Here is a 22,589-nt window from a genome sequence, read left to right as displayed (position 1 = left end):
CCATGAAAACTGCTTTCCTGCTGACAGAGTGTTGCTTTGCCAGACCTCTTCCTTTCGGGGATATGTGAGCAGTTCAGCCTCCCTGCTCACTGGAAGGATGCAAATCCCCTTCCTCCCTCTCCTTTTGGTCCTTTCTCTTTTTTTGACTCTCCCCTAGAAACTTTCCACTGTTTTCATGACACTCAGAGGCCACCCCCCAAAAAGGGAAAGCAAAAATTCATTTACTTTAAGGTAGTATTTCTTAACCGGGGGCAATTTTGCTCCCCAGGGGACACTTGGGAAGGTTTGGAGATATATCTTGGTTGTCACAGCTGGAGGGGCTGGGGTGCTTCTGGCATCTAATGGGAGGGGCTCAGGGATGCTGCCAAACACCTTCCAGGGCACAGGACGCCCCCACGAGAGAGAATCGTCAGTGTCAAAGTGTCCCTTGTGACCACGTGTGACCCCCGCCCTAAGGTATAAGCTCCTGAGTTCCCTGGCAGTCCGGTGGTTAGGACTCAGTGCTTTCACTGCCAAGGGCCCAGGTTCAATCCCTGGTCGGGGCACTAAGATCCCGTAAGCCACGTGGCACGGGCCAAACAAACAAAAAGGTATAAGCTCCTGTTGCCCCACGCAGGCGAGCCCACCCGGAAGAGAACAGGCCCGGTGCTGGGATTCCCGGCAGGCATTCCTGGCAGGAGAGCCGTGATAACAAGCAACACCCTTCGGGGGTGAAGAGAGCCTGACGGCTCACCAGGGGCTGTTGTATCTGGCTTCTCCCTCGCAGGTATGGAGGTCAGACTCCTGACTGCTTCTAGGGTGATCTCATGGGCCGCTCCTCAGCCGCCGAAGTGGGAGGTATAAGTTTTAAACTAACTAGCCGTTGCTCTTGGTTGAGCGCAGGCCGTGTACCAGGCCCTGTGCCAAACGCTTGACCTCTGCCTCGCCTGCTGTGCCCAGGCCTCCACAGGCTCAGAGGAGGGTCGGCGCAGGGCGAGATCACGCGCAGAGCACGGGTCTTTCCAGGCCTGCTCACTGCCTCTCTTCACACACAAGCAGGCTGACCTGGGCTGTAACTGCTCCTGCATTTTGGAAATAGGTCGCGGGGGATAAATGCTGAGTATTGTGGACTCATGAAAGGGACTCTGTTGGGCTGGGAGGCCTGGCCCTGAGCACTCTGGAACCAGGCTGCACGAACAGCCCGGGTGTGAGGTGGGCTGAGTGGCCGGGCCCGGGAGGACGGCACGGGCCAGCCTGCAGGCTCTGGGAGCCCCAGGGACAGCCACACCTGAAGAGGTGTGCTGGTTAGAGGCCGCTTAAAGTGCCGGCCTGTAGCCCACACCAGCCCGTGACTGAACTCGCGGGGAGGGGATGGAGTAGGTGAGCCTGTGGCAGCTGAGAAAGGAACCTGGAGATTCAGCACCCTCCTCGCACCACCCAGAGAGCAGCCTCATATTCAAGATCTCACTGGTGACCTCAAAGGCAGGGTCTGCCAACGTGGCCTATAAGTCAGCATGGCTCCCTGGTGAGGCCTCGGTGTCCCAGCCCAGGGCACAGCAGGGCCCAGCTCTGGCTCCTGCGTGGGTCAGCGCCCGAGGGCCTGGGGAGAGCAGGGACCCCAGGCTGTAGGCAGCGGTATATTGCTGACATACATCCGCACGTGTGCATGCAGGCATGTGTACAGTACATGTGTTGACACACGTGCATATACATATGCCCGCATCTATCCGTGTGACATGGATACATGCACATGTGCACACACAGATGAGTTCAGACGTGTGTGAACACATATTTACTACATTTCGTGAAATCTAAGGCCCCATCAATCGTCAGATGCTCCGTTATTTCATGGACTCGAGAAAGAGAAAAAGTGCTAGTGATTAAATTCTGACATGATGTTTTCTTATCACTTAGCATGTGTATTTGTACTTATTGGAAGAGCTCTTTAGCCTTGTTTAGGCTTAGATTTTGATCATATATTACTCTTGTATGTACACAGATGTGACAAAGTGGGGAACTAAGGTATTCCCATAACTTCCTCACATTCAGAGTATTACTTGTCCAAATCACTTTCAGCATAGAGTCATCAAAATCTGTGCTTTTCCACACAGTATTGTCCCCTGTGCTATCAGGAGCCTGGGTGATGATGCAGGAGCGCTCCTCTCTTCCTCTGGGACGTCATCCAATGCACGGACACCCATTCTGCAAGCTTCCATGCGGTGTCTTCTTGGTCCTTCCTGAAGGTGGCAGTGGAGGTTTTGGGACACCCGTGATTCACGTTCCTTCCTCAGATAGTCCCTAAACGGTTCATTGCCTGAAATGTTGAGGGATTGCGGTATCCTGTGAAGCCACCAGGAATAACAAGAGGATCTTGCTTGCACAGGCAGTGGCAACACACCTGAACTGCCACCTGGCCTCCTGCAATCATAAACAAGGGGAAGGAAGAGCGTCCTGGCCTCATGGGTGCATTGGAGGGTGCATTGGGGCGCCTGATCTGCAGAGTCGCCGTGTGCCGTGTTGCTAGAAGGGTCAGGGATTGGGGACAGTAGGACTGGCCCCAGAGCCCAGTATTGAGAAAGGGCCAGAGAAGTCATTGTAGCCATTCCCCGACCTTCAAGCAACGCTGCCGCATTCTGTTCAGGTTCAGAGGCTCTCAGTGACCAGGGAAAGCACATGAGTGGAGGCTGCGCTTGAACGCCAGCTGTGGTTGCTGTCCCTAGACGAGCGCTTCCATCACTTTGGGCCAGCTTTTCTGGCCATGAAAACAGAGATAACATACCATGCCCCTTGGAGCTCCTTGGAGGAGTGGCTGACTGTAGAGCTGGGGCAGGGACTGCCCAAGATGAGCATCTTGTAATGTCAGAAAGTAAGGAAGTGCCCCCCCCAAGACCCCCAAGCCAAAAATGATGGGAGTGTGTTAGAAGGACAGGAGCCAACTGAAAGATCTAAAGCTAGGACAATTTGAACAATAAAATAAATAATGAGGTATTGGATTATAACCCAGAGTATAAAATAAATATCCACGAGTCCATACTGATAAATGAATGATTGAATACATAAATAAATGGGGAAGAAGAAACAAATCTCTGCAGAAGAATTTCAAATAAATGACGTAGGTCCTTTGCCCTCAAGGAGGTGGATTTTAACTCTCCACTCCTGAAGTGGGGGGCTGTGCATAGTGACATCCTTCTAAAGAGCAGAGCATGGAAGCCAGGGCCGGGTGGCAGGGGGAGGTAGTCACTTTACAGTGGAGGAACCTGGCAAGCAGCCTCTCTTGCAGGTGATCAAGGTCAACATCACCAATGATGTTATGCTGGTAGCACGCACTCCTTTTGTTTTTTTTTGGCCACGCCGCATGGCATGCGGAATCTTAGTTTCCTGACCAGGGGGCGAACCCGCACCCCCTGCAGTGGAAGCGCAGAGTCTTAACCACGGGACCGCCAGGGAAGTCCCATAGCCCGCACTGCTGACATGATGTGATGAGGGCGCTCACCTCTGTGTTCTTCCTCCCGAAACCCATAACCTCAGTCTAACCATGAGGAAAACATCAGACATACCCAAACTGAAGGACGGCCTGCAAAATACTTAACCAGTATTCCTCGAAACTGTTTAGGTCATCAAAACGCAGGGAGGTCTGAGGGCCATCAGAGAGGATAAACAGCCTGGAGCAGTCGAAGGAGATAGGATAACTAAGTGTAATGTGCTGACCCAGATGCGATCTCATAGCCAAAAAATGGGACAATACCCCTACATTAGGGAAACCTGAAAAAATATGGCCTTTAGTAAGTACTAATGTGTCCGTATCGGTTCATGCATTGTGACAAATGTACCATGGTAAGGGCAGATATTAATAACAGGGAACTCTGTACTATCCTTGCTGCTTTTCTGAAAATCTAAAGCTAAAATTGAAAGTGTATTGATTAAAAAGGAAAGAAGGGCAATGACTTCCTTGCAAGCAGGTTGCTGGGAGGATTCTGTGAGGTGATGTTGGGAGGTGTGGGCTGTGCCAGCCCTTAGGTGGCAGTAAGTACCCTCTCCTGTTTGAGTGAGGGGCGGGCTGAAGACCCCAGGGTCTGGCTTTCTCCACACTGCCCCTCCCTGTGGAGCCCTGCTGAACCCGGCTGCCAAGCAGTAGGTAGACATTCTGCTCCGTAGCCCCTCAGAAGCAACATTCCCTAGGGAGTGAGGGAACTTGGGGTTGGTGGGGGACCATTCTCTGCTGGAAGCAAGAAGGAGAAGCCCATCTTGGCTTGGTCCAGAAGGGAAGGCTGCCAGCTGCCCTCGCATGGGCTCCCCGGGGCCTAGCTCTCCACCGCCAGCCATGGGCTGAAGCCTGGGCATTGCTGCTGCAGGTGCCCAGAGATTCTGATCCCCGCCTTTGGGCAGGAGAACAGATTCAGAGCTCCCACCCCAGTAGACCCCCCTTCCCTTCTTCCTGCTCCCTGGGCTTGACCACAAGGCCCCCGGGAGGCCTGGCCACACAGGGTTACAGGAGAAGAGGGAAGGGGTTCTTATAACAATCCCTGACTGGCCGAGTTGCTGTTCACTGGACATGGAATCCCACTCCTCTCATCTTCTCTTCCAGGCCAGAGAAAGCCCACCCCAGCCAGCCTGCCACAGAAGCTGGTTCTGGAGAACAGCTGTGTGTAGTGGCTAAGACTCATAGAGATCAGAGTTCAAATCCCAGCCCTCCCGCTTTCCAGCTGGGTAGCCTCGGGCAAGTTACTTAACCTCTCTGAGCCTCGGATTTCTCACATATGAAACAGGAATAGGTCCTCCCATAAGATTGCGTGAGGTTGCATCAAAGCCCTCAGCACAGTGCCTGGTACATTGTAGGTGTTCAGTGACTAGCAGTCACCCTCCAACCCTAGTGCTCTCTAACCATCCTCTCGCTTCTGCTGTTTCATCTCCCCTTGGCCAGAGGGAGTCCTGATCTGTGCTTGTTTTTCTGATACACAGCCAAGAGCCATCCCAGGCCAGTATGTTATGTGGAACTCTAACCTGGGTTGGGGGGGTCTTGGTCTTGAACTTGGCTGAGGTCGGGGGAGCAGGGAGACCAGACACAGTGTTCTTTTCTGCCCTGTGGGTGTGTCTTACAGCAATCATGCTTTTTCCCACAACCATGGGAAGCGATTCTTGATCTCCCCTGAGCTGGCGAGCTGGCCTCACCTCTGGCATTTGGGAGACAGCCGTGGCGGGCAGAGGCTGACAGAGCCAGGCCTTGAGTGCATAGCCAGGCTGAAGCCTGTCAGGGAGCAGCTCTGTGTTTATTCCGGAGGGCTGGGGTCCTGGGTCTCTCAGGCAGCCTCATCTCCTTGCTGGGGCACCAGTTCAGGGCTGTGGGTGGAACCCACATGCCCACGGCCTCTGTGGTTCTGCTGGACACGGCAGCCCTGTCCAGCCCCCTCTTTGGCCTGTGCAGAGTGTCAGGGTAGCTCCAGCTGAATCAAAGCCACTGAGGTCCCCACTCAAGGGCTAATAAGGGTGTGTACAGATGAGCCAGGGCCCCAGAGACAGACCAGACCCCTGGAGTGGCAGGGCCAACCCTACTTTTGGGGGGGCGGAATATGGGAGAAAATTTAACTGCTTCATTTTCATTATCCTTATTTAATATAAGAAGAGACCAGACTATCTCATTGCGGAACCTATCCTGTGCTCCTATCACAGGCTCAAAACTATTCATGCATTCTCGTATTTAGGCTGCCTTCCATCGTCCTTACCTGCAGATCCTTTAGTGGGTCCGTGTGCCAGTCGCAGTTTTCTTTCACTCGATAATGTCTTTATTTCATTATGGTTCTTAAAAGATTGTTTGCTGGGTCCAGGATTCTAGGTTGATGGTTTCTTTGTCATGGTGCTTTGATGGTGTTACTTCAGGGTCTCCCTTGTTGCTGTTGAAAACCTACTCCTAACGCAATGGTCCTTCCTTGGTGAGTGATCTGTCTTCTGTCTTGCTGCATGTAAGACGTTCTCTTTGACTGATGTGAGCTTAGAGAGGAGTCCCTGGGAGTCAGTGGTGACTATCTGTCTCCAGGAATGGAGCCGATGCGCTCAGTGAAACTTCAAGAGGGAGACACGAGGCCAGTGGGGGAGGTGGACAGGAAGGCCGAATGGGGCTCATGGCACAGAGAGCTTTCTAATGGCCGAGAGTGCCCTGTTGGAGGTGTGCGGGCATGGGCTGGGAAGAAACTCCCCGTCACGTAGGGATTGGCCTCAGTTACCTTGATTGCCAGTGACCTTGGGGCTCTCTTGGTGGCTCTACATGGTTCCCGCGTTCCTCTCTCCTGCATCAAGCCTCTCCCCACCTCCAAAGGGTCAACGACCTTCTCAGTCAAGGATCGTTCTGGCTCCTCCAGTAAGACCTGCTTGACCCTCCTTCCCACAAGCACCCTCTTCCTCTCCCCTGACCCCTGGGGTGGGGCACGGGGGGTCTGCGCCACAGAGATTGATACACCAGTGACCGAAGCCTGTGGTGTCCAGATTATTTCAGAAGCCTGTGGTGTCTCACGTGGGAGATAAAAAGGTTGTCTCTCTGTCTTTGTAGGGATCTATCTAATTAGCTGATTAAATGTGTTATTTAATGGTGAAAGTGAATAATTGTGTGGCATTGATTATCAAAAGAGTTTTGTGCTTTTTTTTCCTAACCATGAAGGTTGATTTCAAGGTAAGTTACTGTGCAAGAAATGTGTATTTGACTTCTTTTTTGTTTCTGTAGAAGAGGCAAAATTAATTTTTAGTATTAATTGCTCAGTATTTGCGTCTGGACCGGTTACCTGGGAGTGGGAGTCGGTGTCAGGAGGCCCCACTCAACCCCCTACTGTACTGGACACTCAGGCTCTGATTCTTCCTCCTGCTCAGAGAGCAGCAGCCCCCTTTCCAGTTCTGTGAGGACCTCCCAGCATCCCGGCCTGGAGATGCAGTGTAGAGCAGGGGTCACTGCAGCCCTCGAAGAGTGGGTTTGGCTGGCGGAGTATGGGACAGAAATGAGTAATGTGGCAGGATTCTGGCAGCAATCTGCCTGGTCCACTTTGGAGACGGAGGAGGGCAGGAAGGCAATGGCCTGGGTACTCTAGATGGCCAGAGGCCCTGCAGATGCCCCGCCCATGTACCCAGTGACCGCTTCCTTCGCCTGCCCTGGGGTCACTGGTGGGTTTACACGTGTATGCGAGGTGTACAGATGTGGCTGTGTGGAGCATGCATTGCTTGTGACCCCGTTCTTGGTCTACACTCTTACAGGGCACCATCAGGGAGGTCTGAGACACTGGCCGCACCCTTGTGTAGAAGGAAGGCCATGTACTGGTGTCGGGGCTGAGTACGTTGGGCTTATTGGAGTCATCCTACCGCGGATCGAGTGTCGTTTCAGTGGGTCAGCAAAGAGTACTCAGGTTGGAATTCTGTGAGGGAGAAAATGTGTGCGTGTTCTCCTAGGATGAGTCGGGGCAGGCGGGTGGAGAAGGACATCATATATGTATGCATTTGGCCACTTTGCTCCCACGATGTCTTTGCTCCTGCAGGAGAGGAGAGGAGGGTGGAGGGAGGTGCTCCCACCCATCGGACTTTCCACTGTTATGTGTGATGGGGTTCGTGGGGCCTGCTGTCCCCCAGCAGGCACTGGTCTCTGGTCTCAGTTGGGATCAGACATGGGTGCCAGGCAGGCCCTTGGGGGAAGCTTGGTGCTGGCTGCTCTGGAGTCTGCACGCTCACGGGTTGGGGCAGCTGTCAGGTGTGGGAGAGTAGGCTGGGGCTCTGTTCTTGTGTCCCAGGAGGGGTGCGTCAGCACAGGAGCAGACCTCTGGTCCCCCAGCTGGCCTTCCCCTCCCCGTGGGACTCTCATATGTAGGGTTGGCCACACTGTCCCTCTCCATCGGGTAGACAGCAGTCCCTTTGTGGGTTGTAGGCTGGTTCCTTTGCTCATGAGCTGAAGGGCGTGGAGAGGTGAAATGGTGAGAACAGGGTCATGCATGAATCTCCAGCCCCGCTCCCGGGAAGCCATGTGGGCAGGAGTCAGAGGCTGGTTCCACTTCTGCCTCCATCACCGACCGTGCCCATGGGCCTCTCTGCCTGTGGGGCTCACTCGTAATCCCCAGATGTTGAGTTGGCTTGAGCATCCACGTGCCAGCCCCACGACAGCCATTATGATCCCCAGTCTACAGAAACAGAGGTTCTGAGGAGTTACCTGATGTGCCCCAAGCCACCCAGCTCCTAAGAGGAAATGCTGGGGTTTGAACCCAGGACTCTGGCTCCTGGCGGCTACACTGCTTTGTACTGACACTGACTTGCTGAACACGTCATTTCTGCTCTTGGACAAGTCACTTCTCCTAGGGGAGTAGTTACGTAAGTGATGGCCCATCACCTGTAGACATTAGAGGTGATGCTTTTAAATCCACAGAATGATGTTTCAGGAAATAAGAAAAATACAAACAGTATATTCAGCATGATTCCAATTTTGTAAAATCACACACACACGGCATAGTTATTATATATCTGGCTAATATATAATAGGAGGCAACTTTTTTTTCTTTTCATAACTTGGGAGCTTTTTTTTAATTGGCGTATAGTTGATTTACAGTGTTGTGTTAATTTCTGCTGCTCAGCAAAGTGATTCAGTTATACATATAAACATTCATTTTTACTATTCTTTCCCATTATGGTTTATCATAGGGTACTCAGTATAGTTCTCTGTGCTATGCAGTAGGACCTTGTTGTTTATCCATTCCGTATATAATAGCTTACACCTGCTAACACCAACCTCCCAGTTCATCCCTCCCCCAACCCCCTCCCCCTTGGCAACTACAAGTCTGTTCTCTGTATCTGTGAGTCTGTTTCTGTTTTGTAGATAGGTTCATTTGTGTCGTATTTTAGATTCCACATATAAGTGATATCGTATGGTATTTGTCTTTCTCTTTCTGACATACCTCACTTAGTATGGTAATCTCTAGTTGCATTCATGTTGCTGCAAATGGCGTTATTTTGTTCTTTTTTATAGCTGAGTAGTATTCCCTTGTATATACGTACCACATCTTCTTTATCCATTCATGTGTCGATGGACACTTAGTTGCTTCCACATCTTGGCTATTGTGAATAGTGCCTCTGTGAACATAGGGGTGCATGTATCTTTTTGGATTCGAGTTTTGTCTGGAAATATGCCAAGGAGTGAGATTGCTGGATCATATGTAATTCTAGTTTTAGTTTTCTGAGGAACCTCCATACTGTTTTCCACAGTGGCTGCACCAACTTACATTCCCACCAACAGTGTAGGAGGGTTCCCTTTTCTCCACACCTCCAACATTTATTGTTTCTAGACTTTTTAATGATGGCCATTCTGACTGGTGTGAAGTGGTACGTCATTGTAGTTTTGAATTGCATTTCTCTAATAATTAGCTATGTTGAGCATGTTTTCATGTGCCTATTGGCTATTTGTATTTCTACTTTGGAGAAATGTCTATTTAGGTCTTCTGCCCATATTTCTATTGGGTTGTTTGTTTTGTTGTTGTTGAGTTGTATGAGCTGTTTGTATATTTTGGAAATTAGGCCGTGTCGGTCATATTGTTTGCAAATATTTTCTCCCATTCTGTAGGTTGTCTTTTCGTTTTTTTATGGTTTCCTTTGCTGTGCAAAAGCTTGTAAGTTTGACTAGGTCCCATTTGTTTATTTTTGTTTTTATTTGTATTGTCTGGGGAGACTGACCTAAGAAAAACATTGCTATGATTTATGTTAGAGAATGTTTTGCCTAGGATCTCTTCTAGGAGTTTTATGGCATCATGTCTTATGTTTAAATCTTTAAGCCATTTTGAGTTTATTTTTGTGTATGGTGTGAGGGTGTGTTCTAACTTCATTGATTTACATGCAGCTGTCCAGCTTTCCCAACTTCACTTGCTGAAGAGACTCTTTTTCCCATTGTATATTCTTGCCTCCTTTGTTGAAGATTAATTGACCATAGGTGTGTGGGTTTATTTCTGGGTTCTCTGTTCTGTTCCACTGATCCATATGTCTGTTTTTGTGCCAATACCATGCTGTTTTGATTACTGTAGCTTTGTAGTATTGTCTGGAGTCTGGGAGGGTTATGCCTTCTGCTTTGTTCTCTTTCTTCAGGATTGCTTTGGCAATTTTGGGTCTTTTATGGTTCCATATAAGTTTTAGGATTATTTGTTCTAGTTCTGTGAAAAATGTCATGTGTAATTTGATAGGGCTTGCATTAAAAATCTGTAGATTGCTTTGGGTAGTATGGCCATTTTAACAATATTAATTCTTCCTATACAAGAGCATGGATGTCTTTCCATTTCTTTGAATCATCTTCAGTTTCCTTTATTAATGATTTATAGTTGTCAGCATATAAGTCTTTCACCTCCTTGGTCAGGTTTATTCCGAAGTATTTTATTTTGGGAGTTGTGATTTTGAAAGGTATTTTTTTTTACATTCCTTTTCTGATATTTCATTGTTAGTGTAAAGAAATGGAACCAATTTCTGTATGTTCATCTTGTGTCCTGCTACCTTGCTGAATTCATTTATCAGTTTTAGTAGTTTTTGTGTGGAGTCTTTAGGGTTGTCTCAATATAGAATCACATCATCTGCCTATAATGACAATTTTACCTCTTCCCTTCCAATTTGGATACCTTTTATTTCTTTTTCTTGTCTGATTGCTGTGGCTGGGATTTCCAATACTATGTTGAACAGAAGAGGTGAGAGTGGGCATCCTTGTCTTGTTCCAGACTTTAGTGGGAAGGCTATCAGCTTGTCACCATTGAGTATTATATTGGCTGTGGGTTTGTCATAAATAGCTTTTATTATGTTGAGATATGTTCCCTCTGTAGCCACTGTGGTAAGAATTTTTATCACAAATGGATGTTGAATTTTGTCAAATGCTTTTTCTGCATCTATTGAGATGATCATGTGGTTTTTGTCTTTTCTTTTGTTTATGTGACATATCACATTGACTGATTTACATATGTTGAACCATCCTTGTGAACTTGGGATGAATCACACTTGGTCGTGGTGTGTGATTATTTTTATGTGTTGTTGGATTCGGTTTGCTGATACTTTGTTGAGACTTTTTGCATCTGTATTCACCAACGATATTGGCCTGTGATTTTCTTTTTTGGTGGTGTCTTTATCTGGTTTTGGTATCAGGGTGATGGTGGCTTCATAGAATGTCTTTGGGTGTGTTCCCTCCTCTTCAAGTTTTTGGAAGAGTTTGAGAAGGATCAGTATAAATTCTTTTTTGTATGTTTGGTAGAATTTGCCTATGAAGCCATCTAGTCCTGGACTTTTATTTGTAGGGAATTTTTTTTTTTTTTTGTGGTACGCAGGCCTCTCACTGTTGCGGCCTCTCCCGTTGCAGAGCACAGGCTCTGGACGCGCAGGCTCAGTGGCTATGGCTCATGGGCCCAGCCGCTCTGCGGCATGTGGGATCTTCCTGGACTGGGGCATGAACCCGTGTCCCCTGCATCGGCAGGTGGACTCTCAACCACTGTGCCACCAGGGAAGCCCTGTAGGGAATTTTTAAATTACAGATTCTATTTCAGCTCTAGTGATTGGTCTGTTCAAATTATCTGTTTCTTCTTGATTCAGTTTTGGTGAGCTGTATGTTTCTAGATCCTTGTCCATTTCTTCTAGGTTGTCAAATTTGTTGGCACATAAATTTTTGTAGTATTCCCTTAGGGTTTTTTGTATTTCTGTGGTATTCATTGTTATGTCTCCTTTTTCATTTCTTATTTTATTAATTTGGGTTCTCTCTCTCTTCTTCTTGGTGAACCTGGCCAGAGGTTTGTCAGACTTCTTTACCCTTTCAAAGAACCAGCTCTTGGCTTTATTGATTTTTTCCTATTTTTTTTTTAAAATTATTTATTTATTTATTTGGTTGTGCTGGTTCTTAGTTGCGGCAGGTGGGTTCCTTAGTTGTGGCTTGCAGGCTCCTTAGTTGCGGCTCGTGGGCTCCTTAGTTGCGGCATGCACGTGGGATCTAGTTTCCTGACCAGGGATCAAACCTGGGCCCCCTGCATTGGGAGCGCAGAGTCTTAACCACTGTGCCACCAGGGAAGTCCCTCTATTGTTTTTTAAATCTATTTTATTTATTTCCCCTCTGATCTTTATTATTTCCTTCCTTCTGCTGACTTTAGGTTTTGTTTGTTCTTCTCTTTCTAATTCTTTTTTTTTTTAATTAATTAATTTATTTTTGGCTGAGTTGGGTCTTTGTTGCTGCGCGTGGGCTTCCTCTAGTTGCGGCGAGTGGGGGCTACTCTTTGTTGCGGTGTGCAGTCTTCTCATTACGGTGGCTTCTCTTGCTGTGGAGCATGGGCTCTAGGTGTGTGGGCTTCAGTAGTTGTGGCTTATGGGCTCTAGAGCGCAGGCTCAGTAGTTGTGGTGTTTGGGCTTATTTGCTCCGTGGCATGTGGGATCTTCCCAGACCAGGGCTCGAACCCGTGTCCCCTGCGTTGGCAGGTGGATTCTTAACTACTGCGCCACCAGGGAAGCCCTCATTCTAATTCTTTTAAGTGGTAGGTTAGGTTGTTTATTTGAGATTTTTCTTGTTTTTTGAGGAAGGCCTGTGTTGCTATGAACTTCCCTCTAAGAACTGCTTTTGCAGCATCCCATAGATTTTGTATGGTTGTGTTTTCATTGTCATTTGTCTCAAGGTGTTTTTTAATTTCCTCTTTGATTTCATCATTGACCCATTGGTTTTTTAGTAGCATGTTGTTTAGTTTCCATGTAATTTTTTTTTCTCATTTCTTTTTTTGTGGTTGATTTCTAGTTTCATGCTGTTGTGGTCAGAAAAGATGCTTGAGATAATTTCTATATTCTTAAATTTGTTGAGGCTTGTTTTATGCCCTAGTGTATGGTCAATCCTAGAGAATGTTCCATGTTCACTTGAAAAGAATGTGTATTCTGGTTATTTTGGATGTAATGTCCTGAAAATATCAGTTAAGTCTTAACTGTTCTGTTGTATCATTTAGGATCTCTGTTGCATTATTGATTGTCTAGAAGATCTGTCCATTGATGTGAGTGTGGTGTTAAAGTCTCCTACTATTATTGTATTCTTGTCAGTTTCCCCCTTTATGTCTATTAGTATTTGTTTTATTTATTTGGGTGCTCCTACATTAGGTGCATTAATGTTGACAAGTATAAAATCCTCTTCTTGTATTGATCCTTTTATCATTATATAGTGTCCTTCTTTACCTTTCTTTATGGCCTGTATTTTAAAGTCTATTTTGTCTGATATGAGTACTGTGACCCCCCACTTTCTTTTCATTTCTGTTTGCATGAAATATCCTTTTCCATCCCCTCACTTTCAATCTGTGTGTGTCCTTTGCCCTAAAGTGGGTCTTTTGTCGGTAACATATTGTAGGCTGTTGTTTATTTATTTATTTATTTTATCCAATCTGCCACTCTGTGTCTTTCAATTGGAGCATTTAGTCCATTGACTTTAAGGTACTTATTAATAGATATGTATTTATTGCCATTTTAGCCTTGTTTTCCTGTTGATTTTATATTTCTTCTCTGTCCCTTTCTTTTTCTTTTTCCTTTTGTTGTTTGATGATTTTCTTTTGTGTTATGCTTATGTTCTCTTCTTTTTGGTTTTTGTGAATCTCTTGGATGTTTTTGATTTGTGGTTACCCTGTTTTTCAAGTATGTTAACCCTATCCTGTTTCTACTTGCCTTAGACTGGTAATCATATAGACTCAAACACATTCTAGGAAATGAAAAAAAAAAATCTACATTTTCTTACTCTCCTCCCCTACTTTTTATGATTTTGATGCCCTTTTACATCTTTGCGTTCATCCTTTTGCTGTTCACTGTGGTTATCATCACTGTCACAGAAATTCTTTGATTTTTTTTTAATCTGTGGACTGGCTTATTTAGGTGATTTGCTTTCCAATTGTGATTTTCTCTTTCCTATATATTCTTACTTCTTTTCTATTTAGAGATGACCTTTCAATATTTCCTTCAGAATAGGTTTTGTATTTCTGTATTCTTTTAGTTTTTGCTTGTCTGAGAAATACTTTATCTCTCCTTCTATTCTAAATGATAATCTTGCTGGTTAGAGTATCCTAGGTTGCAGATTTTTCCCTTTCAGGACTTTGAATGTATCATGCCACTCTTTTCTGGCCTGCAATGTTTCTGTAGAGAAATCAGCTGGTACCCTTATGGGGGTTCCCTTGTAATTAACTCTTTGTTTTTCTCTTGCTGCCTTTAGAACCCTCTCTTTAACTTTTGTCATTTTTATTATATGTCTTGGTGTACGTGTGTTTGGGTTTATCTTGTTTGGGACCCTCTGTGCTTCCTGTACCTGGGTATCTGTTTACTTCTTTACATTTGGGAAGTTTTCAGCCATAATTTCTTCAAATACATTTTTGATCCCCTTTTGTCTTTCTTCCCCTTCTGGAATCCCTATTATGCATAGATTGGCACACTTTATAATATTCCTTTATGTTATCCCATAGGCACACTTTATATCATCCCATTGGCACACTTTATATTATCCTATAATATATTATCCCATATAATATATTATCTTATACTGCTTTCATTTTTTTTTCATTTGACTTTCTGTCTGCTATCCTGATTGGGTGATTTCCATTGTTCTAGCTTCCACGGCACTTACTCATTCTTCTGCATAATTTATTCTGCTATTCATTGCCTTTTAGTTGCCTTTTTGTTTCGGCAAATGAGTTTTCTAATTTTTCTTGGTTCCCCTTTATAGTTTCTAGTTCCTTTTTACAGTACTCTGCATTTCTGTCGATAGCCTTTCTTAATTCCTTCAGTATTTCCATTATCTCCTTTTTGAAATCGGTGTCTATTAGTGTGAAGAGGTCTGTTTCATTGTTTGTTCTTTCAGGGGAATTCCCTTGGTCTTTCAACTGGGAGTGGTCCCTCTGCTTCTTCATTTTACTTATATTTCTCTTAATTCTGTGAGTTTAGGAGAAACAATTGTCTACTGTGGTCTCGGAGGGCTATTTATATGTGGGAGTGTCCCTGTGTAGCTTGTGTGGGTTTAATACTTTTGGTGCGAGGGCTGTTTTTAGTATGGATGCATGTTGCGTCTTTCCTCAGCGTGTGCTGGCCGTTATCCCCTTGATACAGGTGTGCCAATGCAGCGGCTGGTGCCTGGTCCTGGGGTTATTGGCAGCGGTGGCAGCTCATGTGCACACCTGGAGCACGCTGTGGGAGCAGAGGCAGCTCGCCACCACTCCTAGGCAGTGTCCTGCTGCCTGAGAGCTCACACAGGGAAAAACGCTGGAATAGCAGGTCCTCCCCTTGCCCGCACACACCGCCCACACAGTGGCGCTTGGCCTCTAAGGCGGCCCAGGCTTCCTCTGTGTACACCCACAGTTGTGGTCGCACCAGACTCCAGCCCCTCAGGGTGTTCCCATGCAGCCCACCCTAGTCCTCTCCCCGGTCTGATCTCTGAAGCCCAAGCTTCCACACCCAGCCCCTGTCCACACTGGAGGCCACGTGTCTCAGGCTGGGGAGTGCAGAGCGATGGCACTGACCATCTGTGCAGGTTTCTCTCCATTCTAGCTGCTGCAGACCCGTTGCTGAGTTCTCCTCCGAGGCTCCGAAGCCCCCCTCTGTCCCTGCTGATCTCCCCACCAGTGAGGGGACTCCCCAGGTGCAGGAACATTTCCTCTTTGACAGCTCCCTCCCAGGGGTACAGGTCCTGTTCTGATTCCTTTTTCACTTTCCTTTTTTTCTTTTTTCCTTTTTTCTTTTGTCCTACCCGGTTGCATGGAGATTTTCTTGCCATTTCAGAGCTCTGAGCTCTTCTGCCGGCGTTCAGTAGATATTCTATGAGAATCATTCCACATGTAGATGTATTTTTGATGTATTTGTGGGAGGAGGTGAGCTTCACGTCTTATTATTCCGCCATCTTGATCGCCTCTGACTTTTTTCTTTTACTTTTTGGGGGTATTTTTCAGAGTTTTTAGAGTGAAATATTTTATATCCAGGAATAAAAGTTATTTAAAACAAAAAAGATGGACTTGTCCAGTGGGACCACTCAGGAGATAGGCATCTTCAGGAGTGGGTGAAGTGAACTGCCTGTCCTTGGGGGTGGGCAGGCAGAGGCGGTGTCCATCTGTTATGGACACAGTTCCGGGACTTCCTTAACAGGGGAGTGGCTGGGGGCTGCGTTCTTCGATGAACTGTGCCATGACCGCCCCAAAGGTCCCTGAGCCTGTGGGAGAAGGGAATAATCCAATGTACTGCTCCTGTCCTCAAACCTGACCGTGCCTGAGTATCACTGGGGATCTTGTTCTAACTCAGACTCTGACTCAGGAGGTGGGCCCAAGACTCTGCATTTTTAACGAGCCCCAGGTGATGCTGATGCTGCTGGTCCAAGGCCCTAGAGCCCTTTCCTCCTGGATTTGCCCTGGAGGAGTGCCCAGGCACTGCAGAGCACACAGATGATTCCAGAGGCAATTGGAAAGGTACACAGGGCTGTGAGGATGAGTGACCTGAGCTGGGTGACATTTCTGGAAGGACTCTTCAGAGATATTAAAAGACAAGATTCCATCCGAGTTGTTGGGTTTGAGACCAGGTCCCCTCATGCTTTGGCTTCGTGGAAAGAGCTCAGTGTTGGAATTTGGTGGGCCAGGATTTGAAAACCAGCTGTGCAGCTTGTTAGCTGTGTGTCCTTGGGCAGGTCATCTTGCCTCCCTCTGCCTCAGTTTCTTCGTCTGAGGATAGGGATGCCTGCCAGATAAAGCCGTGGTAAGGGTGAAGTAGGGTAGCGTGTCAGATACCTGGCATGCAGTGGGCCTTCAATGAACTCTTGCTTCCCCTAATACCACACGCTCATCTCTTCTTGAAGGTGGATGAGATTTACCACGATGAGTCCCTGGGGGTCCACATAAACATCGCCCTTGTCCGCTTGATCATGGTTGGCTACCGACAGGTAAACCCCCGTGTCAACAGGCAGTGTTTGAGGGAGAAGGGGTGGGGGGCCAGAGCATCAGACCAGCTAAGGTATCGGGGAGGGATAACAGCATCTAGGAAACATTTTGTTTCCAAAATTAGAACCCCCAAACCATTAGAATTGAGGTTTCAGTGGCGAAGGCATCTGGGGTTGGTAAGCGGGGACTTATGAATTCCCTCCAATCGGGTAAATGGACAGTCCTCAACCCCTACAGCTAGCTGGAGGTCCTGCTCCATGAATCGGTGGGGAAAGTGGGGCTTAGAGGGGGGGCCAGTGACCGAGACAAGTCCTGCTAAGGTTGTGGCCGGGGGTTCTGGGCTCTGTTGCTTGTTTTCCCCCATACGGGAGTAAAAACAGAACTCTCCTCTAGGGGCTGTTGTGGAGATTAATGACAATGACTGCATAGCGGAGATGCTCAGTACAGCAGCTGCCTGTGGGTTACTTGAGGAATTAGCAATAATGTGAGTTCTCAGCAGACAGGTGCCCCAGCACAGGGCTTGGCACAGGAACGTTCCCTAAAACGGAACGGGGCTGTGTGCCAGTGGCAGCCGGAGCCGGGACAGCGGTGACCTTGGGGCAGGCCCTGCCGTCCTGCAGGCCTCCGTGTCCCCTGCTGCTGGGAGCACAGCGCAGGGTGCCTGCTGCAGTCCGTGGGCTCTGACCGGCACTCTGCTCTCTGACCCCCCAGTCCCTGAGCCTGATCGAGCGTCGGAACCCTTCTCGCAGCCTGGAGCAGGTATGTCGCTGGGCGCAGTCTCAGCAGCGCCAGGACCCCGGCCACGCGGAGCACCACGACCACGTCGTCTTCCTCACCCGGCAGGACTTTGGGCCCTCAGGTACGCAAGGTACTGTATTTGCCGTGGCCAGCTGTGTGCAGCTGCAGGGCAGAGACCAAGGCTGCCTCTAGGGCCAGGTCTTCTGGCAACAAAAAGATCCTTGGGACTTTGGAGACAGGACCTGGCCGGACAGGTAGGCGAGCTTTGGAATGGTTTCTCGGGGACCAGGGGAAGTGAAGGGACCCTGCCCTGGTCCCTGCTGCCTTGGTTGAGCCTGCAGGTTGCTGTGAGTCAGGCCCTAGGCCCTGTGATCACCATCCCGGAGCCTGGCTGATGGAAGACCTCAGTGATCTTCAAGATGCTTCTGCCCACATTGTATCCTTCTGTCCTCACTGCAGGCCATGGGGCACCTAGGGCGGGGCTGGTGTAGACTTCAGAAAGGAAGGCCCTGCTCTACCCACAGATCCATGCCTCTCCAGCCTAGTGATCCAAACTCATTCATCTCCTGAGATTCTCCCAACTGTGGAATGGGAGAAATAGTAGTATTTGCCTTCCTCCATTCCCGGGCTGCTAAAAGGGCTGAGGGATGCATCCCATGTCTGTGACAGAGGATGGCTGAAAGCGCTCTGCAGACATAGGAAGCTTTGATCGCCCCCAGGTTTTCTATATGGGGAAACCAAGGCACAGGGTGGCAACGAGGCTTGCCTAGGCCTCACAGCAGAGAGGAGACAAAGCTGAGACTCAGACGGGATCTCCAGGCTCCAAGTTGAGGGCTTTGTAGTGTTTTCTGGTTTGATGCTAGATGCTAGAAGAGAGGCAGCCTCTACCAAAAGGGCTGCTTGTCTGAATCCCTGAAGCCCCAAAGGCAGGCTTGTACGCACACAAACAGATTTACACACCTACACGCAGACACACGTGTGTGCAGACACACGCATACTCATGCACAGACACACATGTGCAGACACACAGACACATGTGCAAAGAGACACACATACACGTGTGTACTTGCATGCCCTGTAGAGTACATCCAGACCTCCAGGACAATCGGGACCCAAGAAGCCTTCTCACCACAGCTTCTCGTTACACCCCCAAACCATCTCAAATAAGAGGGGATTTCAGCAATTCCGAAGACAGGGAATAGCTATCTGGTCATGGTTGGCTGAAAGCCCGAGGCAGGGAGCTCTCTCTACCATCTCCCCCTCCTCAGATGTCTTCCTCAGCCCAGGCTGCCCTCCCAGCTGATTACGGACCCTGGGGAGGCGGGGAAGCAGCCCCCGTAGATCACGGGTCTCGCACACAAAGCTGTTTACTCAGTGCCACGTGCCAGCCCCCTGCACTGCCCGCGGCTCCTGAGGCCTGCGCAGCTGTGTCTGCACCTTGCCCGTGTCCTCCCCTCCCCCTGCCCACCCCCCACCTCGCCAGAGTCTCTCGCCTGTCCTCCAGGCCCAGCTCTAGGCCCCCGTAAGTCATTCCCTGGTCCCGCTCAACCCCTTCGGTCAGAGCCCTTCCCCCCCAGCCACCCCACACACCCCTCTGTGCTCCTTGAACTCCGGCCCTGCAGGCCCACACCTAGGCTGACCTCGTGACCCCTAGTCTCCCTGCTAAGCCGTCTGCCCCTCCGGTGTGTGGGTGTGCTGGGGGGATGCGGGCTCGTGCCTGTTTTCCCCGTAGTCTCTAACACGGTGCCACCTGCTACCCCGCATAGACACATTTGGAGCTTGTTTGTTGACTCACCAGCGGACTGACTGTCTGGAGGGATGCAGCTCGGAAGTTGGCTGTATGCAGGCTCGGGGCCGACAGGCACAGAGAGCTGCAGGCCAGGAGGGAGGGCGGCAAGCCTTAGGACGTGGGGGTAGCTTGGCCCAGGAGCTGTACTGCGGGTGCATACACACGGGGGGGTGCGTTGGAAGGATCCTTCTTCCTCCAGGGACCCTCCAGTGGTGACCAGGTCCGGACGTCCCTGCGGTGGCTGGCTCGGCACAGACCTCGTCGAGTCCTACCTCACCTGCACGTGACCTCTCTCTCTCTGCCCTCTCTCCCTCTCCCTGGCAGGGTACGCGCCTGTTACTGGCATGTGCCACCCCCTGAGAAGCTGTGCCCTTAACCACGAAGATGGCTTCTCCTCGGCCTTCGTGGTGGCCCACGAGACCGGCCACGTGTAAGTGGCTCCAAGGGGCGAGCTGTGCCTTGAGCTCTGCGGAGGTCTGCGGGTGTGGGAGGCTTCGCCCCAGTTGGGACTCCCTTCCCAGTGTCCAGGGAGATGCCAGAGGAGCTGCCCCGACGGGGAGGGAGCCCTGGGGCCCAGACAGCAATTCTGGGCCTGCCTTGGGCCCAGCCCCAAATCCAGGGCCTTGGGAGACCAGATGTGGCCCTGCCTCTGGCAGGCCAGTAGCAGTGTCACCTTATAGGCAGTGCTCTGCTCTCTGGGTGGCCTCTATCCCTCCATCTCAGCCACACCTCACGGCCCTCCCAGTGCTCCGCGATGGAGCCCTGGCCTGAGTCCATCATAAACAGGGGCACTTAGACCCAGGCCTCGGGCCAAGCGGGTGGCAGGCGTGTGTGATCCTCGGGCCCGGATTTGGTTTAGAGCATGTTCATTCATTCATTCAACCAGTATTTCTTGAGCACCTGCGGTGTGCCAGGCCCTGTTCTAGAAATAGGGCTGCAGTGGAGAACGGGACAGAAAAGCACACAAGAAGCTACGTGCTGGGAGAAAACAAATAATCCACCATCCAATGTCTGGTGGTGACATATACCTGTGACAGTCACGTCTCCTGGCCTTGTCTGTCCACAAGGGCAGAGCTACCGGACCCGCCCCCAGCTTGCCCGCCCCCAGCCCACACACAGAGTGAGGGCTGTTTTCTGCAGCTGGAAGGACGTGAGAATGAGAGCAGTGGGCCAGTCCCGAGGGCGAGCCTGCCATCTGTGGTTGGCCTTGCCCCTCTCTGCATCTGCCTGCCCCTGCGATTTCATCCCAGCCCTGCCCCTCACTGGGTGGGTAGCACCTCCTCTCTGGGGCCTCCGTTTCCTCATCTGCAACATGGAGGCTGACACCAGGGAAACCTCTGAGGTCCCTTCCTGCCCTGGCAGCCAATGCTTCCACATATCCTGGAGCCAGGAGTTTGTCTTCCTGTATGTGGGGGGGCAGGCCGCGTCCACTCTTCACTCACAGAGCGCCTCCCTATGGAGAGACAAGGTCCAGCTTAGAGGCCCATGTGTCTGTCTAGTGGTCAAGGCCAAATGCAGACGCCTGGGAGTGTTTAAGAATTTAGAACCTTTGGGCTTTGGTGTTAAATACTAACTAGAAAGAGCAAACTTTTACATTTAAACTATCATCACGGCAGGTAGGTACCACACACAAAGCTCTGTGCTGGGTACCGTGGGGTCTAGGAGAAGCTAAGGAGGCTGGCACCCAGGGAGGGCGCAGTAAGGGAGGTCGAACTGAACAGAATGAAACTGGTCCTTGCACGTGAGACCTTGGGTCTGGAGGGAAGACAGTGCATGGCGTGTGAGTTGTTAACGGTCGTGCAGGCGTTCCCTGCTGTGGGAGGGCAGCCCACAGGGAGGGCGGCCAGGAAAGGTGTCCTGGGGCCAGAGTGGGGCTGGAGTTGACCTCGGAAACTGTGAGGACGTGGGTAGGGTTTGAGGAGGGGTCAGGAGGGCAGAATGAGTCCAGCCCCATTGGGGGTCCAGGTGGGGTCTCAGCTTCCATCCAGAGGGGTGGCCCTCTCCACTGCATGGTGGGGAAACTGAGGCCAAAAGTCACAGTCTGAAGCCTGGTCAGAGCAGGGTCTCAGGCCCGCCTGCTCATCTCCCCAGGGGTGGGCTCCCTGGGCATGACTGAGGGCTCCCCTCTGTCCTCCCCCACCCTCTAGGCTCGGCATGGAGCACGATGGTCAGGGGAACGGCTGCGCAGATGAGACCAGCCTGGGCAGCGTCATGGCGCCCCTGGTGCAGGCTGCCTTCCACCGCTTCCACTGGTCCCACTGCAGCAAGCTGGAACTCAGCCGCTACCTCCCGTAGGTCACCTCTACCCTCTGGGCCCGGATGGGGAGCAAGCAGCCTGCCACTCCATCTCCCCCAAGTCATCTCCCCTCCTAACACCATCCTACTCCTGACACATGCTCAATTCTGGGTTTGCTGGTCAGCTCCTGGGGCTCCGGGGACGTGGAGGCCCAGGACAAGCATTGGACTCAGGAGCTCAAGGCCGAGAATGGGCACAGAGTGGATTTGGGCGGGACGGGTGCCGGCAGAGATACTGTCTCTAACCTCACGCAGCAGCCGGCCGGCGCCCAATGTACGTCCTGCACGGCAGGCTGACTTGTCTTCTTCTCTCAGTGCAGTGAGCCCTCAAATTGTCCACGAGCCAACCCTTAATCTGGGCCATGATGTGTCTCTGTAATGCGGGCAAAACAGGCCCCGTAAGAAAGCCACAAGCTGAGTGCCTAACCGCAGTCCTAGGTCCCCTTGCCCTGGAGCTCCCAGACATGGTCGTGGGTGGAAGCGAGGGGAGGGCAGGACAGCCCGTCCTCCCTGGACAACACAGCTCCTGGCACAGGGCAGCGGGGGGCAGATTCCTGCAGGCCTTCCTTGCTTGGTTAACACCCCCTCCCCTGGGAAGGGAGAGCTTGGGAATTCCTGTCCCCACCCTGCTCACCTCCCTGCCTCTGCCGGCAGCTCCTATGACTGCCTCCTTGATGATCCCTTTGCACCCGCCTGGCCCCGACCCCCAGAGCTGCCCGGCATTGACTACTCAATGGACGAGCAATGCCGCTTTGACTTCGGCACTGGGTACCACACCTGCTCAGCGGTGAGTTCCCACGGCCTCTGCCAGCTGGATGCCAGGTCAGGTCCTCCTGGGATGCAGGCTGGTCAGAGCACCTTAGCCCAGGCAGGGTGACCAGGGCCCAGGCCCCGCCACTCCC

At 50.3% G+C, this 22,589-nt stretch overlaps 1 protein-coding gene across 1 annotated transcript in view; it reads left to right on the top strand.

The window, feature by feature from the left end:
- ADAMTS14 (ADAM metallopeptidase with thrombospondin type 1 motif 14) overlaps positions 1-22,589 on the top strand; it is a 92,649-nt gene that overhangs the window by 45,436 nt on the left and 24,624 nt on the right. Inside the window, exons 5-9 of the mRNA XM_024765565.1 lie at positions 16,784-16,867; positions 17,577-17,724; positions 19,717-19,822; positions 21,540-21,683; positions 22,342-22,474. Coding sequence (XP_024621333.1) covers positions 16,784-16,867; positions 17,577-17,724; positions 19,717-19,822; positions 21,540-21,683; positions 22,342-22,474 — 615 coding nt within the window. The remainder of the gene's footprint in view (positions 1-16,783; positions 16,868-17,576; positions 17,725-19,716; positions 19,823-21,539; positions 21,684-22,341; positions 22,475-22,589) is intronic.

Source organism: Neophocaena asiaeorientalis, unplaced genomic scaffold (genome assembly GCF_003031525.2).
Source record: "Neophocaena asiaeorientalis asiaeorientalis breed wild unplaced genomic scaffold, Neophocaena_asiaeorientalis_V1.1 scaffold31, whole genome shotgun sequence".
Taxonomy (NCBI): domain Eukaryota; kingdom Metazoa; phylum Chordata; class Mammalia; order Artiodactyla; family Phocoenidae; genus Neophocaena; species Neophocaena asiaeorientalis.
This window is presented reverse-complemented; position numbering and strand designations above follow the sequence as displayed.